This window comes from Sminthopsis crassicaudata, chromosome 1 (genome assembly GCF_048593235.1).
Source record: "Sminthopsis crassicaudata isolate SCR6 chromosome 1, ASM4859323v1, whole genome shotgun sequence".
NCBI classification, from domain to species: domain Eukaryota; kingdom Metazoa; phylum Chordata; class Mammalia; order Dasyuromorphia; family Dasyuridae; genus Sminthopsis; species Sminthopsis crassicaudata.
The window spans coordinates 361,708,521-361,727,104 of NC_133617.1; the positions used below are offsets into that span (position 1 = coordinate 361,708,521).

At 35.5% G+C, this 18,584-nt stretch overlaps 1 protein-coding gene across 1 annotated transcript in view; it reads left to right on the top strand.

Moving 5' to 3' along the window:
• The first annotated feature begins 4,878 nt into the window (after positions 1-4,878).
• Positions 4,879-18,584, top strand: part of PIK3C3 (phosphatidylinositol 3-kinase catalytic subunit type 3) — a 169,010-nt gene continuing 155,304 nt past the window's right edge. The window contains exons 1-4 of the mRNA XM_074279240.1: positions 4,879-5,008; positions 7,731-7,919; positions 10,978-11,121; positions 15,524-15,653. Of these exons, the coding sequence (XP_074135341.1) occupies positions 4,941-5,008; positions 7,731-7,919; positions 10,978-11,121; positions 15,524-15,653 (531 nt within the window). The 5' untranslated portion in view covers positions 4,879-4,940. The remainder of the gene's footprint in view (positions 5,009-7,730; positions 7,920-10,977; positions 11,122-15,523; positions 15,654-18,584) is intronic.

Sequence of the window (18,584 nt, forward strand, 5' to 3'; positions counted from 1 at the left end):
AAGGGAAACAACATTCAAACAAATAGATAATTTAAAACAAGTTTTATATAGGATAAATAGGAAATGATTAAAAGACGGAAAGCATTAAAACAAAGAAATTAGGAAAGAAGGTGGATTTTAGTTTTGACTTGAAGCCTGGGAAGTCAGTAGTTGAAGTAGAGGAGAGAAAACTTTTCAGGCATAAAAGACAATTGGAGAAAATTTTTGAGTTTAGAATGGTAAGATCTTGTACCAGAAACAGCAAAGAGAGAGCAGTGTCCTGGAAAGAAGAGAACTCCTTGGGGAGTAAGATGTAAGGAGATAGGAAAGGTAGAAGGAGACTTGGTTATGAAAGGCTTTGAATGCCAAACAGAACATTTTGTATTGGAGTTTATTGAGTGGAGCCATGATTTAGAAAAAACCCTTGTTTTAGCAGCTAAACAAAGAATGGATGAGAGGCAGGCGGACCCAGCAGCAGATTATTGCAGTAATTTAGGTTTGAGGTGCTGAGCACCTATATTAGAGTAGCATAAGTGTCAGAGAAGAAGAGACATATTCAAAAGTTGTGAAGGTGAAATTGGCTGGTCTGGGCAACAAATTGGATAAATGGAGTGAAAGATGGTAAGGAAACCAGAATGATTCCTCAGAAGCCTGAGAAACTAGGAGGTTGATATTGCCCTCTGTTGTAATAGAGAATATCTTCTCTATTATAGGCAGTGTTTATGAGGAAATAATCAGTTTGATGATATCCTAAATGGTGGGTGTGATAAGCCTAGAGAAACTAGAACTGATGAGGTGCAAATGATGTGGCTAGTGGTAGTGTAGAGATGTCTTAGTGGGCAAAACTCCTCAATAGGAATTTGGGAAAGGTGTGTTAACAGACCCATGGTTATATGGGTAAATGTAGGCCTGGGGCTGGGAGCTATCTGGGCTAATCAATAAAGGACCATCAGACAGAGATCTCTAATTGAATAAAATGGCTTAACTGGGAGTTTGAAGGCTTTTCCCCAGGGTCTGGGAACTCCCTGAAAGGGCTCCAGGCCACCCCCAAAAGATCTCCATTGCAATGAAGGATGATTTGACCAAGATTTCAGATTGAATGAAGCCACTTAATTTGGGAAGGGCTCGTCTGGGGAAGGTATATTTTTCCCAGGTGAGAGCCTGAGACCCCTTCTTTTACAGATTAAAGGGGACACAATTTCAGGGTTCATCTCATCAGAACTGGCTAAAAATTATTCCCTAGGACCTGCAAGAAGGCTCTGATAATTGAGTTCAATTTAGATAACCCTCTGAAGGTTATCCAGTCAGAAATACAAATTATGTCAAGTCCCTGAGGCTAAATTTTCCCTATTAAAAATGTATGGTTCATGGCTTTGCTACTGCTTTCATTTGGGTTAGTTTGCCTCTTGATGTTATCCCTCTCCTATGCCATGCCTTATCTCTCCTACTTTCACTATGCTTATCAACCCCATTTCTTCTTATAGCTAACTTACTCTTTTAGGATATTAAATGCCTTTCAGGATTTAGCTTGCCTTTTAAGAGCATGCCCAAACCCAGTGGGGTGCTCCCTTTCTACTGGGTAATTGTGAGTTCCACTAAGGAACGTGTCATTTATATGCTCTCCCAAATTTTCAAAAAAACTTTCATTAAAAACTACAGTCCCCTTCAAATTATAATTACATCTTTCCTCCTTCTTAGTCAAACTCCTTGAAAAAGTTATCTATACTTGCTGCCTCTACTTTTCTCACTACTTAATATAGCTTCTGACCTCATCATTTAAGTGAAATTGTATTCTTCAAAGTTATCAATGATTTCTTAATCACCAGATTTCTTTTTTTTATTTCTTTCTTTGTTTTCTTCAGGGTTCATCCTTCTCAACTTCCTTACAATATTTGACACTGTTGACCACCCACTCCTCCTAGACACTCTCTGGGTTTTCCTGATACTACTCTCTCTGACTTTTTTCCTGTCTGATCACTCCTCTCAGGCTCCTTTACTGACACATCAACCAAATTATTACTTCCATCTGATGGGGGTTGAGGTCCCCTTAAGCTAGGATCTTTTGATTCATAAATCCTGGTCAAAAAGCAACCTTTTGAATTCCAATGATATCCAGGTTTTCCCCAGCCCCCACCGGATCTGAGCTAACTTGGGTTTTTCCCAATCCCCACAGTTTAAACGCATTGAATTCTATTCAATGATGACCCTGGCTAAAAACCGGCCAGGAGCCCACCCACCTTCAAGATCACCAAGAGCCCCTACTTTGGAGTCCACATTTTGCAGAAATCCTAAGCATGGTGTCCTTATGTCAGTCATGTCAAGGGTTTCTGCCCACCGGACCTATTCTGGTGCCCTTTTATCTCTACCCTAAACTTTACTAACTAAACTTTACTTTCAAATCCCTACAATAAACCTTTTTTATCAATCTAGGTTTTCGGGCCTGTAAATTCCTTTACAGGGGACTCTTGCGCCATCACTGGACTATCCTTGAGCCGATCCAAAACTTCTCCTAATTTCTCCTAAAATTTCCTAACTCTCTTCACATCTACAGGGTGTTCCCTAAGATTTTGCCCCAGGTCTTTTCTCTTTTTCTTTTACATTTTCACTTTTGGTAACTTCAAAGTTTAATTCTTATCACTATGCAGATGATTCTTAGATCTAAATATTCAGTTTCTCCCCTGAGCTTCAGCCTGTTAGCAATTGACCAGTCAACATGTATATCTATGTATAAAGCATAAATATAAAGTGAATAAATATAATACATACAAAATAGTTAAATATAATTTGGGAGGACACTAGTTATTGAGATCAGGAATGGCTTTATGTAGAAGAATGTGCTTGTGTAACATTTTTTTAGAAGACCTTAAATGGTTTTGTGTGTTTTGTTTTGATGTCAGATTAAATAAATAAATGAAATTTTCTAACCGGTCTCAAGCAAGAGAAGTAGGGAGAAAGAGGTGTTTCAGGTCTTCTGAGTGAGGAGTACATACATTTATACATATAATGAAGTCCCTGCCCTGAAAAGAAGCTATATTCATGAATGGAAGGCCTTCCGAGGTGAAACAAAATGTGATGACACGATTATTGATGAGGAGTAAATGATGAGGAGTAAACTGTGGTCTAAACAGAGATGGGTCAGTTCCTTTTCTCTCTCTCCTTCCTTCCCCAAAGTAACCAAGGGTGGGTTCAGCAGCAAAGGAATTTGCTACTTAATGCTGTATGGAAACATAGTCTTTATTGATTAGAATGGAAACACCGGAGAGCCGGGGGGCAAAATGGCTGCATGGTACAAGGCCATTTGCAAGAGTAGATTTTTGAGTTCTCTCTTTTAAGGATTTTCTTGTCATCTTTTGGGGACAGACAGAAGTCTTCCCCTGCTGTGACATTTGGTCTGTTTGAGCAGATTAGAATGGGAGCTGTAAAACCCCAGCCAGCTCAGATAGCCCAAACTAGTTTGACCAGATCTTGTATCAAAGGTCCAAGTCCCAAAGGAAGTTGGAGATCAAACAAGGAATATCAAGGGGCTACCGCCCTCAACAATTATATCACATTAGGTTTTTTAAAGTACACTCCGGTATGTTAATCCAGTTGGAATTCATAACAACCCCAGCACATAGTAAAGGAGTATTATTATTTCCATTTCACAAATGATAAAATGGAGGACCAAAGCATTAGAATGAGCTCCCCCATATTTTCTGTACCTAGTCTATCTAAAAGAATGAAGTACTGAACTTGGGATCTAAGTCCTAAGTCTGTACTTAATTTTTTGCTACCAGATAGCAAGGTAAATTTGGGAAAATAATTTCCCTTATCTGGACCTCAATTTTTTTATTTGCAAATTGAGTGGAAGTTGAGATAGATGACTTTTAAGGACTTTAATGGTTCTGTTATTTCCTGAACTCATGCAGTGAGCAATTGGTAGAGCCCAGATTCAAATCTAAGGAACCATATTCTTAGCCTCACGTCTGTCCTCCGTTTCTAAACAAGTGAAGGAATCTTTCGGGGAGTGTGTTAACAAAGTCAGAGGTTACCTGTAATCTCTGAAAATCAATCCTACTCAGCTTCCTGTTTGATAGAGGGGTATCTGAAATTCTATTTTTAGCCTTCATTTGGAGAAAACAGCTGGTACATTTGATTGTCTACCTTAAATTCAACACATCCCAAACTCTCCCATCTTCCCAAAGCGGTGTTCCTGTGGAGAATATTCATTGCAAATATTTAGTAATCTTCCTTTTACTAAATATTTACTAATATTTCATTAAATATTGTTACACTAACATTTATTATTATTACTAATATTTAATAGTAGTAATATTTTATTTTTCCCTTGAGGCTGGGGTTAAGTGACTTGCCCAGGGTCACACAGCTAGGAAGTGTTGAGTGTCTGGATCACATTTGAACTTGGGTCCTCCTGAATTCAGGGCTGGTGCTCTATCCACTGCGCCACCTAGCTGCCCCTAGTAGTAATATTTTACTAAATATGTAGTAATCTTCCTTTTACTAAATATTTGCAGTGTATCTCTGTTTGGGTACAGCTGTTTGCACGTTTCCCCGATTTGAGGGTAAGCTCCTTGAACGCAGGGACCTAATACTTGGCAGGGTGCCTGGTATGTAGTAAACGCTTAATAAATGCATGCTAATTGACTTTGCAGAGCAAAATAATAGCTCCCACCTTTCTGCGAAGACAGGATTGCATACCATAGACCTAGAAAAGGAAAACACACACTCCCAACCCCACGCGAGAATCCAGTATGACTCAACTTCCGGGACGCTGCTTTCCCTTAAGCAAGATGACAACCGAACACAAGCGCATGCGTGTCTTTGCTCCCAGCGAACCATCTCCTCAGGTTCTCTGAGCTATGATTGGTTAGAGTCGGCCCAGGGGGCGGAACCGGAAGAGCCTACAGTGTTGTGGTACGGTGGCCTGTTGGATCCAGCCTGCCGGTCTGTGTTTCGGCGCCATGGGGGAGGCGGAGAAATTTTACTACATCTACAGCTGTGAGCTGGACATCAACGTGCAGCTGAAGATGTGAGGGCAGCTGTGGGCAGGCTTGGGATAGGCCCGGGTGGTTGGGCTGCGCCGAACTACAGCCGGGATCCCAGGGGAGGAGGGGGGCATTGCCCGGGAGCCAGCGGCCCGAATGTCGCTTGCATACCCTGCAAGCTTCAGGCGGGGAACCAGCAGGCCTCGAGAGGCTTCCTAGGGGGAAGAGGTGAGACTGGGTTCTGTGCACTGTGAGGAAGAGTCCGTTCTGCTGATGTCATCTTTCTCACTGTCAGTAGCTAGTATAGGTGTTTGGAAAGTGCTCTGCGTTTTAGAGTCAGACAACTGACTCTTAGAACAGCCTGGGAGAAAGGTGTTATCAATCACATTGGCAGGTGACGAAACTGAGAATAAGAGGCGAAGTGACTCGCTTGGTGTTACACAGCTACTGAAAGTCTGAGACACTTGGAGCGCGGGTGTGACGCGAATGCAGCACTTCATACTTGGCCACCTAGCTGTCCGAGGCCCTTTCCTGATCCCTTCTATTCTCAGCAGTTCTCATCCCCTTAGGAGAGAGAACTTTGTTAGTTAGATTACTTTATATGCTACCCCCTACCCTATGTGATGTATGGTGTCATCCTAATGACTGGCTCTTGTGTCTCCGTATCCCTGTCCTTAAGTATAGTGCCGTTTACACTTTTTTTTTTTTTTAATAATAGCTTTTTATTTTTCAAAATCCATGCAAAGATAGCTTTCAATATTGACTGTATCATTGAGATTTTAAAGGGGATTAATGTTTAACGAGAGTGGAAAAGGAGCATGAGAGCAATTTGGGCAGAACTTTTTAATGCTGAATGGAAGCTTATATTAGAGGTAATTGGGAGCTTTATTGGGACCAGCAGCCAACTTTTTACATGCATTACATACAGCTGTCTTGTATAAATAATTTTCTAAATTTGATAAATGTGCGTTGAATTGAAGTAGACGTAAAAGATTTGAATTTACAAGATGAGAATACCTAGTATTTTGAGATATTATAGGGAAGTTACTCTTAAACTAGCTCCCTCATTATTAAATCATACCATCTCTTAACATTAAGGCAGCTTTTAATTAATAAATTAATGTGTATTAATGAATAATTTAATTATTGTGTAAGACATTGCTAGGGTAACACATAGGTAATCTAACTCTTGCTTCCTGTTATGTCCTTAATGCATACTACTCTTCCAGGAAATGTTAAAATAATTTTAGTATGCACAGTTTAGTTACCTTTCCCCTCCTTCCTATTCCCTTGACTGTCAGGCACGGTGAACATATCTTTTATAGTTTCTAAATATTTTTCATCATTTTCCCTTCCTTTTTGTGGTAGTTGGAAACGAGTGTAGATTGACCAGAGATTTGTTGTTTAGGAGTCCTGTCAAAGCCAACAAGATGTCTTGTGATGAGGATTTAAACCCTTCTAACAGAGGAAGAATATCCAAATAACAAGATTATTGGATTATGGGGTTGAGTGGCCATTAGTTATCATTGAAACACTCTGTTTTGCTGATGAAGTGTTGTAACATGCTCTCCTGGCAGTTACAATGAAGAAACTGAAATTCGATAGATTTTGTGACTTAGTAAAACAATGGTTTAGTGACTTCTCTTTTATGGAAGAAGTAACAGACCACATGAAATTTAAAAATTTCCTGGCCCTTGAAAAAGTGATTCATGTTGGGTATGTTGGGATTTGGAGATAACCCTATGATTAGAAATTAAAAAAAAAAAACAATAAGAAACTTTAAAAACTTGATTTATTTTTTAAGCATTTATTGACAGCAATGTATGAGGAATTCAGTCTTATGCAATGGGGAGCCAAAGATAAAACAGAACAACAAAACTGCCTTCAAGGGGCTTACATTCTGTTCTCTTCTGTTAGAAGTTAAAAGGACTTTAAATTGGTTTACCTAACAAGCAATTATTGAATATCTGCTGTGTATAATAAAAGCACTGAGACACTTTCCCTCCCTAATATCCCAAAAGTATTTGCTTTCAAGAAGTGTAATTCTTTTAAGGGAAAACCAGCATCTATTCGCATAAATAAATTTAAAATAAATGCAAAATAATTTTTCTAGGAGGATATTAGTAATTGTGAGGAAAAGGAGTAAATCAGAATAGAGCTTATAGTTGATCCTGAACTGAGCTTTGAAAGAAAATAGAGATTCTGAGCAGTAGATAAGAGGAAAAATATTATAGTGATAGAGAACAACCTGTGAGAAACAGCGAGAGAAAAGCTATGTGGTAGACAGCAGGCAGGCAAGTTTGCTCAGAATATGGTATATTTGAAAAGCTTTAAATGCCCAAAAGGAATTTTATATTTTCTTATAATGGCATTAGGGAGCCACTGGAATTACTTAAGTAGGGGATAACTGGTCAGAGCTGTGTTTTAAGCATCTAAATATGGCCACTTTGCAGGGGAAGAATTTTTATTAAACCAGTTTCACATGTAGTTTTTTTTTTTTTTCCCTGAGGCTGGGGTTAAGTGACTTGCCCAGGGTCACACAGCTGGGAAGTGTTAAGTGTCTGAGACCAGATTTGAACTCTAGTCCTCCTGAATTCAGGGCTGGTGCTCTATCCACTGCGCCACCTAGCTGCCCCTTCATATGTAGTTTTAATAAAAAGTCCTTTGGATCTAAGTCACTTCTCATGAATGTTAATAGCTTTTTTTTTTTTTTTTTTTAATGATTATCACATTCCTAATGCATTGTTATGATTCTTTTGCTTTCAGAGGAAGCCTGGAAGGAAAGAGAGAACAAAAGAGTTACAAAGCTGTCCTAGAAGACCCTATGTTGAAGTTTTCAGGATTGTACCAGGAGACCTGTTCTGATCTTTATGTTACTTGTCAAGTTTTTGCTGAAGGGAAACCTTTGGCTTTGCCAGTGAGAACCTCCTATAAGGCTTTTAGTACAAGATGGAAGTAAGTATTTTTTTTTTTTTTTTTTTATGTTGTGAGATTTTGCAGTCCCATTTCTCTTTTACTTGTTAGATGTATTTTTAGCTGGCCTATGTAAAGGAAATTCTTAATTGGATGTCCCTTGACTTTTTATAGTCTAGAAATTCGAACAGTTTCTTACCGAGATAGGATAATATTTTAGTTACACTAGAACTGTCTTAAGAATTGATATTTCAATATATTTAGTGTTGACTATTAAAATAAGGAGATAAGCACTTTGGATTTTGTTAAAAAATTCAGAAGCATTCATCCTTTTTTTTGTGCCTAATCCATATTGTTGAACACCACCTTGGAACAGCAAAAACGTACACTGTATCCATCTCAGTCAGGTATTAGGCTTATACATGTGGTGTTAGGTCTCTGTCATTCTATCCCTTTTTGTTATAGTTCTATTTTTTTTAAGTTCAAGGACCTTTATCATCCTGAAAGATGCCATTTTTTGTTTTTATGTGTGTGTAAGAATGTGGTTGTGGAAACAGTAAAATAGTAGTATAGTAGATGGCAGACGGGGGGCTTAGATTAAGGAAATCTGGGTTCAGTTCATGCCTTATACCAGCCAAGTGAATCTTAGTGAATCACTTGACCCTCTCTGTGCCTTGTTTCCTCATCTCTATAATGCAATTGGATATGATGGCACCTTAAATCTGTGATTCTCTAACACTCTTCTGCTTTTATGATGCTGCCTAATATTTGAGCCCAGAGAAAGTTAAAAAAAAAGATTCACTGTACTGTAATTTGAATGAGTACTTTTGAAAACCTGTGCAATAATCATGCAAAATGCATGGTCAAAAAGGCAAGGAATTCTTTGGCTTTCAGAAGGATTAAGAAAAGAAAATGAAAATTGCCATCATTTTTTATTTGCCCTTTCCCTCCTATTTAAAAAGTAATAGGCATGTATGAGTAACAATTTAGGAAATAATTAACAATTAATGGGACATATACCAGTAATCTGAAAGTAGGATGTTTTATCTGATGTGATTACAGTCAGGGTAAAATTGTATACTGTTAGAATGATTCTACTTTAAATTATGAAGGGACAATAAATATTTTAGCAAACTGAAATGAATTTTTAAAATTTTATTTGAAAATTCATTGTGTCCTTTGATATATTTTGCTGATTCATGAGAAAACAGAAAACCACATGTTAGCATTATCTGTATTTTATTGAATTTTTATTTATTATGTTACATATTTCCAAAATATCTTCTAATCTTATTGTGGGTACATTGCCCAAACAGCATGTTTGATACCTGTAGGTTGACCTCCTTCATTTTACAAATGAGAAGTTTGCTTAAGATCTCAATAGGAATTTGTGATAGTCAGGACTGAAATCTTAACAATCTTTCCATGGTGCCATTTGTAGGGAATTCATACTCTATGAACCCTTGTTAGGAGGGATGGTGGAGGTGGGGAAACCAAAATATTATGTATACTTTATGATTTTTTTCCCATTAGAAGGTAATTTTTAGTTTGAGAACATAAAAAATTTCCAGGTTTTCTATGTGATTAAATACAATAGGTTGCATATTTATCATCTAGTTTTGTCCTTCTGATTTCCAGAAGCTCTGTTCTGTAGTTTTTAATTTAGGATATGACCTAAGAGTTGAAAAAGGAAGTTTCACTTCTTGGCTTTGTTGCTGATGTGTTCTTTGACTCTAGTCTAGTTAATTAACCTCTCTGCAGTTTGTCTCATTGGAAAAAGAGAATAATGCCTATTATTACCTTTTCAGCTTAGCTTACTGTGTAGGTAGAAATTAAATGAATTCACTTAATTACTTAAGCTTATCTGTAACTTTGAATGATTTTCTGAAGGTATGTGCATTATTTTTTAAGAACTGCTCAGAGACCATTTAAGGTATTTAGCAAGTTTAAGAATTCTCCATAAAATTGACAGGTACCTATTATTATTTCTGATGTTTTTCAAATGCTGGTAGTATATACAGCAATTAGTAGTTTGTTGTTTTAAATTCCATTTGCATTTAAATAAATTGCAGGGTATTTTCTTTCTTTACCAGTTCTGACTGTGAGCCAAATTTCCTTTGTATTCATTGCATAGCATTGGGATATGCCCCTATGAGAATAATTTTGTGTGAACAGAAGCTTTTTCCCCAAATCATTGAGTGTGTCTTCTGTGTATTACTTTGTGATTATAGTAATCACTTGCATGATATCCTTTTGGGACTGTGGAAAGCTTCTGCTGATTAGGGGAGTTCTAATTATCAAATGATTCCAGTGTGAAGTTTTAATGGAAAAGGAAACTTGTCAGAGAGAAAACACATTAAATTTGAAGTCAAAGGACCTGGATTTGAATTCCAGGTCTGTACTAACTCAACCTGGGGCAAACCTCTTTGTATTTTCTCTGCTGTCCATTTTCTTATCTTTAAATTAGCAATCACTGTGCTTGCCATGAGTGATTGGGTTATTGTAAAAGGCAAATGAGATAATGTATGTAAAGCACTCTATAAATTATAAAGCAGTATATAAATGTTAGTTATTAAAGGGAAGAATAGAAGGTAAGAAAAGACTTTTTTTTTTTTTTTTTTTTTTTTTTTTTTTTTTTGCATTTTTAGGAATAAGAATCCTGGGTAAGATTAATATATGTAAAAGTAATTTGAAAAAAAAGATAGTTATTAATGTTAATTAAATGATTTTTGATGGAAAAGAACATGTCTTAGTTAAAGGAACAGTACTTGTCCATCTGTAATATTTTAGAAATTAATAAAGCAATATCTTACATATTGTGGAGAAAGATCTTCTCTTTTTCCCTTTTATGGGGTTTCATAAATCTATGTGAAAGTGCTGTGAATCACAAAATATCCCGATAATCATTTACCTTAAGAAAGATTATTTTTTATTGTATTCATATTTTCTCCATTTTTTATTTTGTTTGCTTTAATTGCCTTCAGTTTGATTCTTTTTAGCTTTGGCTAGTTTTTTTGAAGGCCAGTTCTTTGGATATTTTCCTATTTATAATCAGTTTAATAGAGAACTCAGAAACTAATTATTCAATTTCATTTTATAGTTGGAATGAATGGTTAAAGTTACCAGTGAAATATCCTGACTTGCCTAGGAATGCTCAGGTGGCTCTGACAATATGGGATGTATATGGACCTGGAAAAGCAGTCCCTGTAGGAGGGACAACAGTCTCACTTTTTGGAAAATATGGGTAAGTATTTTCTTTGCCTCACCCTCTGTCAAAATTTTGGCTCTCCTGTTACAGTCTTTGGAGAGGATTGGTACTTTAAGGCCCAGCATGTGCCTTAGTTGCATGCATGCTGGGAAATGGATTCAGGCTCAGTGCATTTCCTCGTTATTCACGAGAATGAGAAATTACTGAGCCAGAGGTATGCCTCCTCCAGAGTGTCATTGTTTCCCATTTTCTCCTACTCAGGAGGGCTTTGGTTGCCATGGAAAAACAAATGCAAAACCCTATATTACTTTCTATATCTTATTGACTGACAGCTCTTGAGAAACTGATAAACAGTCCTTTAGAACAGGCTAAAAAGATTTTGGCAGCAGTAGTAACCATATCTCTATATTTTCCCCACCCTAACTTTTTAGAAGAAAAACATTTTGCCTTTTCAATCTTTGTAATCAGTAAGCTGCATATATCATACTGTGGTTCTTGCACAAGGACATTATTTTAGAGCTTTCTTTCATTTTTTTTAAAGCAATATTAGTATCATTTTAAGATTTATTCACATCTATTCAATGTTAGTCACTTTGGACAATTGGTATAGAGCAAATGATTTTATTGAAAAGAAAAACTACTTTATCTTCCAGATAATTAAACCAAAGCATTTTTTATCTCATTTAAAGATATCTCTAAAATATGAGAATGCATTTTTTTGTTTTTCATAGAGATGTGACTCTATCAGAAGAACTAAAGAAATGAAAGAAGTTAATATTAGAGAAACTGAACCTGCCCATTACAGTGTTAAGTAAATTAAATCATTGAGGCTTTCTGAATCAAATTTGCCTTTTCTCTTGCCTGACAGAGGTAGTTTGAGGAACAGTTCCTAATGTTTGTAAAAAGGATGCTGAACAACTCAACATACCGATTCAAATGATACCTTTTTGCTGCTGTACTAGTTCAGAAATGTTTGCATCATATTCTCCTCTCTTTATTCCTGACCCATTAGGACTGTCATGCTCTTGCATGGCATTGTCAATATTGACATTGCTTTTGTGTGACATTATGATATAGTGTGGGTGCTATCTCATAACCCAGTGCTATTCTGGGATTGATATTTAATTACAATGCCATATATGTTTGGGTAGCACAGTTTCTTTTAAAAGATGTCCCTAAAATGTTCAGGACACTATCAAGCAATTAAGAGAATTTAGAAACTTTTTTTTGCTAATATCTGTGTGTGTGCGTGTGTGTTAGAGAGAGAGAGAGAGAGAAATATTGTGTTACTTTTTAAAAAGCTGGTCTCCTTTATTAATACTTATTTATTCACACTTCAACCACTTTGATTTTAGCAGTTTCTCTTCCATGGCTGAGTGTTCAAGCTGAAACAGAGCTTCTCAGTGAACAGCTTAAGAATTAGGAGTCTAATTTATCAAGATAAGGCTAGGATAATTTATTTGCCCTGAATGTGAAATGATAGCTTGGATTATCTCTAAGCAGCCAAAGAATAGATTGATCTTTCAGTTGAGTTGGCCTAGGACCAGAGGCAATCTGCAGAAGATTTCTCCTGCAGATGTTGCTTCCAAATGTGAATTTTGAAGTTAGAACTGTTGCTACCATAGGACATCTTGGCACTAAGAATTGGAGCAGCAGCAGCAGCTGTTGCTGGAGGCTGGGCCTGAGTCTGGAGGAGAGCCCGCCTGCTGTGCCCGTTTTTCTGTCCTGCCTGGTAAATTTAATTTCCCAAATGGTCACATTGCTGTGTTCTTCTTCTGGCATGCCACCTGGAAGCTGGGAAGCTCTGAGCTGAGGCTCCATTAGTGTCACAAGAATGGAGATGATTTGAGTTGATCATTTTCAGTCACTTGGCATAACCCCTTCCCTCTTCAGTATAGGTGACCCTTAAATCACTTGGTAAATCAGCTTGCTGCCAAATGTGTGTATTTCTTGTTCACTTGAGTTTAGCTAGTCAGAGTACTCAGTTTTGAGAACTCTTTGTTATTGTAGTTACATTTACTGGTATTCGTTATTTCTGTTTTATATGGTACTGATAGGCTTTAATTTTCACGTACAATAGCAAATCCTGTTTATTGTATGCTATTGCAAAACATCAAGGAAGCATTTATGTAAATCACAGTTCTTATTTCTTCTCCTTTTTTTTAGATTTTAACTAAGGTTATATATCCAAAGGTTAGTATCCTCATCATCACTACTTTCTATGTTGGACCTTTTAAGCTTGAGAAGTCACTGTACAGAAACTTTTGTAGGACCAGACATGGTTCCTTTTCTTGTGGAAATCAAATGTTAGGTGCTCATTTGTTTTTAGAACTTGCTACCTAAGAGCATTATTACTTCAACATTGTTTTCCCATCTAAAAGATTCCAAGGAAACCATTTTAGTACTCTTTGGAAAATACATAAATAAATTATTGTTCCATTGTAACAATAGTTAAAATGCAAGGTACATATATTTATATCCATGATAGTGTCTTTTAGAGAGAGGCAAAATATTTTAGTGGAAAATTTGACATTTGAAGTCAGAAAACCTAGATTAGAATCTTAGTTTTGCTACCTATTAGCTGTGTAACTGGACAAAGCAATTAATTTTGCCAATTGCTTAGCTTTCTGAACTATAAAATGGGGATAAAATAATACCTACTTGAGCTAATTCACTGAGTTGTTGGAAACCACTATATAAATGATTCATTTTTTTGTAGGAATAGTTAGTAGTAGATATTCTTTTGGAGGTAGGATAAAATTAGTTTTAATTATTTAATACTATGTAATGTATCTTTTTGGGAATATGTATCTTTTTTCAAAAGTACAAGATATAAAAATAAAAGATGCCATTTTCAACCTACCTAGCTTTTTCAAGTGCTTTGAGGAATAGAAATCACATATATACCAGAATGAAATTTTTCTAGTATTTAAGGTGATTTACAACTTTAAATTGAATAAGCTATCAGTGGTTGAAAAGGAAAGCAAACCAGTGTTAAGTTAGTAGTATAATATAGCAGTCTGATCATCCAAAGTCCTTTGAATTCTGCTTACCAGCTTATTCCATTGGTAAGTTTAGTTTTGGTGTAGTTTCCCAAATGGAAAATGATAATGAGAATGGAGTAGGTATATTTCATTTTAGAATAAACATTCTGAGTTTAATAGATATTTCATTATTTTATTAGAACTGTAGCCTAATCTCTAGCATTCTATTCATAGATATGAAATACAAGCCAACTATGACTTTTTTAAAATCCCATTTGATTCTTAGCCATTTTCATGTCCTCTGAGGATTTATGGAATGATATATTAGGAGCCTTATGGATAGATTTTAAAAAATATTTTGTTGATATCAGAATTAATACTTGGGTTGTCTTATCTTTCACTCATGACACATGAGTGGTCCATAGACTTCTAGTCATATGTATTTACCCTTGGATTTAAGGTGAAGTTTGATAAGATGCACCATATTTTGTTTGGGGATTTGGAAGAAATATGTTCAGATGACCCTAATTTCATATTTATTTCTTTCAAAACCACAGTGATGTTTTATAAGATCCATGATTTCATCTGAATGGATTTTTCCTCTGCTCACAAAGTTCACAAAAGTTTTCCATCTGAAAGTAGATATTTTTCATTAGTTGTTATAACTAAAAAAAAAAAAAAATCATTATTTAATGGTCTGCCTTGGTGAATACTTACTTGCTGCAGAAGAAAAAGAAAGCTCTTTATTTAGTGAGAGAATTTATTTTTTCACAAATAGCTATAAATTAAGCACCTAATATTTTCAGAGCACTGTTATTTCCTACTTGAGTTGCAAAAGGAGACAAGACCCCTGTTCTCATGAATTTCCTAAGAATGTAACTAATAGGCAAATATTTTGAATTTTCATTTCATCTCCTTTAACCACGATGCTTTTCCATTGGGAAAAGATGTTAAAACTAGGTGACCCTTGAAGTCCTTTCCTGCTGTATGATCCTGTAATTGTATTGAAAAAACTGGATTTGGAATCAGAGACTCTGGTTTGAATCCCAGGTCTATTACCTGTGTAATCTAGGCTAAATCCCCTGATTTCATTGGGCCTTAATTTACCCATTTCTAAAAAGGAGTTTAGATAATTTAGATTAAAGGATTTCTCTATGGTAAAATGCATATAGATACCCTTTTTGTCACATATACACATGCATTCTCTTTCGAATTATCCATGTCTTTAGTTTTTAAATGAAATATCAGTGCCCATAGAGGGGGAAAATGGCATGTGAAAAACTATGACTATTACATGATTTGTGATTGCTTTGTTAATTGCTTTACAACTCACTGTGGACCTAAAAGCTTGGCAGTAGAGACTCTCATTTCTTCTGTGTGCTTAGGAATCTAAACTTTGCCATAATAGCTGCATTCATTTATTACCTTTGCTGATACATACCTCCTTCCCTTAGCATGTTCCGCCAGGGAATGCATGACTTGAAAGTCTGGCCTAATGTTGAAGCAGATGGATCTGAACCTACAAAAACTCCTGGCAGGACAAGCAGCACTCTCTCGGAGGACCAGATGAGTCGATTAGCTAAGGTAAAGAAGAAATAATTAGAACAGGTGGGAAGCTCTTTACTATGTCTTGCTTCAAGGAATATTATTAATTCTAAGACACTCTTGAAAATGTGGGCAAATGTGAGAAAACTTTTTGGTAATCAAGAATTATACATTAGAGTCCTCTTCCTTATTTTACTGTATCTTTAAAGATTCAAATGTTACAGATTGGACTCATTTTGGTTTTAGAAATTAAAGAAAACTCCTTTTTCCCTTCCAAAGATGTATTTCTTTAAACAAATAATTAGATTCTGTATTACTTGTAGTAAGTTGTATATTTAATACCGCATCTCATAATTACTCTTCAATATTAGAGGAAAGGAATTATTAAGTATCTTCCAGCTCTAAGATTCTAGATTTTTAAGTATATGTATTCTTAGCACTTAGTACATTATCTTGTACATAGTAGGAATTTATTATTTGTTGAAATGAATTTAAATCAAATAGTTGATTAAATATTTGCTTAGTGTTTACTCCATGTATGTAAGTCACTGTGAAATAAGTGCTCTTAACTTTTGTTTGGGAAGAAAATTTCCACAGACTAATCTGCTAGCATGTTACTTTTATATCCTGTCATTGGTATGGATGATTCTTTTTGTCTAGAGAAAACTTCTATACCAAGTGTTGTTAAAGTAGTTTTTCAACCTGATGCTTCAAGGTTCATATGTAAGAAACCTTAATCATGAAGAATGAAATCTTGAATTGGTAGTATTTGTGCTTCATCTTAAAATTTTTGTTGACTACTCCCCTTAATTGCATTTCTCTTTTATAGAAAGTGATAACACAGGTACCTAATGATTGAACATTTTATTTAATATACTGTTGTCAGTTTTAAAAATTTGGTTGTCAGCTTGCCTGTTCGAGGCAAGCATTTTGAGATTTTGCTCATTCTTGAATAAGGGGGATTGAAAGTTGTGAAGCTGTAAACATGTCCACCTTCTCTTCCAGTGATTTATCATGGCAATAAAATAACTTTTCATTTAAGCTTCATTTAAGTCTTTTATCAAGCTAGCTAACCTTGCATTTCTAACAGAAAATTCGTTAGAATGAGCTCATTTATTGCTTTCAGCCACTACAGTGTGAACAAGGTTGACTCTCAAGTACAATGAGAGTATAGTGTATATTGAAACAAAATCTCTTAAATTGTTTCTAGAGATCAGCACTGTGATCCATGATATGGGCAAAGTTCTAAATCTCAAGTCTTTGAGGGAAAAGGACAAGGAGGAGAAATAGATTGCTTTATAATTGCACTATTAATCCACTTTGTTTCTATATTAAAAGAATTATTTAGGCTCTTGCATGAAATGATCCTAATTATTTTTGATGAAAGGATTTGTACTAACTTATTATAGCAACCAACAATGTGACTTTTTCCCTTCCAGCTTTATTTACAGAATGCAAATGTTTATGTTTCTGACATGGTTCTATTGTATGTATAGATTTTTTAAATTTGTTATTGGAGTTTTAACAATATATAATTAGACTTCAAAATTTTGATTCTGAAGTTTGTATGGTAGCTTGTTTAATTATTATTTACTTACAGATATTCTTATTTTATGTATCTTATTAAAGTTTGCATAGTAGCTTAATACTTACTATACTTAGAAATAGTATTATTTTTATGTATAATGATGCATTAGAATTATTACAAATGATACACAAAAATTAATTAGAACTGGCTAACTCTTGAAGACCTTTGGGAAATTTACCCATATTTCCTTAATTAGTAACAGTCTAAATTTTATATTGGATATTGTCAGGTGCCAGTGTTGTAAGAGAACGTGTATAATACTTGAATTAATACTCTTGAATATCTCAGAATCCTTCAGTGATCATTAGGTAATATATCTTATACCTCATTTCATTGTAAGTCTATAAAAGGGAAATGAATACACACCTGCACTCAACCCCACTCTCCCCATACATACACTTTCTGGTGCTGATTGGAGTCATGTACTTGCCAATATACCTTATCCCCCTACTTGTGGTATGCTTTTTAAAAATTTATAAAATGATTGAAAATTTTAGATTATGCTATATTCATTACCATTGAATGATGTACTCTAGAATATAAATTGAGACTATCAAAACCAGTAATTGCATTTTTTTGTTTTGGCTGAGGCAATTGGGATTAAGTGACTTGCCCAGGGTCACACAGCTAGGAAGTGTTAAATGTCTGAGGGAAGATTTGAACTCAGGTCCTCCTGACTTTAGGGCTGGTTTTCTATCCACTGTGCCACCTAGCTGCCCCTTACTAATTACATTTTTAGGGGGAAAAAATTCATGAATACAGCATGACTGAAGACTTGGTCTCTCTATTTGAGGAATATTTCTTGGTATTTCCTTAAAAAAAAAAGTGTATATATATATACTTTTTTTTTTAATCAGTTACATGTAAAGCATTTTTTTCATTTTTTTTTTTAATAACTTTGAATTTCAAATTCTCTCCCTTCTTCTCCATCTCCCACCTGCATTGAGAAGGTACATATGAACTTATGCAAAACATTTCTATAAAAGTCATGGGGCAGAAAAAATACCCCATAGATTCCCTCCTCCTCCACCAAAAAAACCCCAAAGAACAATAAAATTTATAAAAGGTATTTCAGTATTCAGACACAATAATTTCTTTCTGTAGGTATAGGTAGCATTTTTCTTTACAAGTTCTTCATAGTTGTCTTGGATCACTCTAGTGCCAAGACTAGCAAAGTCATTCATAGCTGATCATCCTACAACATTGCTATTACTTTATACACTAAACATTTCACTTTGCATGAGCTCATGGAAGACTTTTGAAGTTTTTCTGAGAGCATCTTGCTCCTCATTTCCTGTAGCACAATAGCACAATAAATTCCATTATAATCATACATCACAATTTATTTAGCCTATTCCTCAATTGAAGAGAATCCCCTCAAT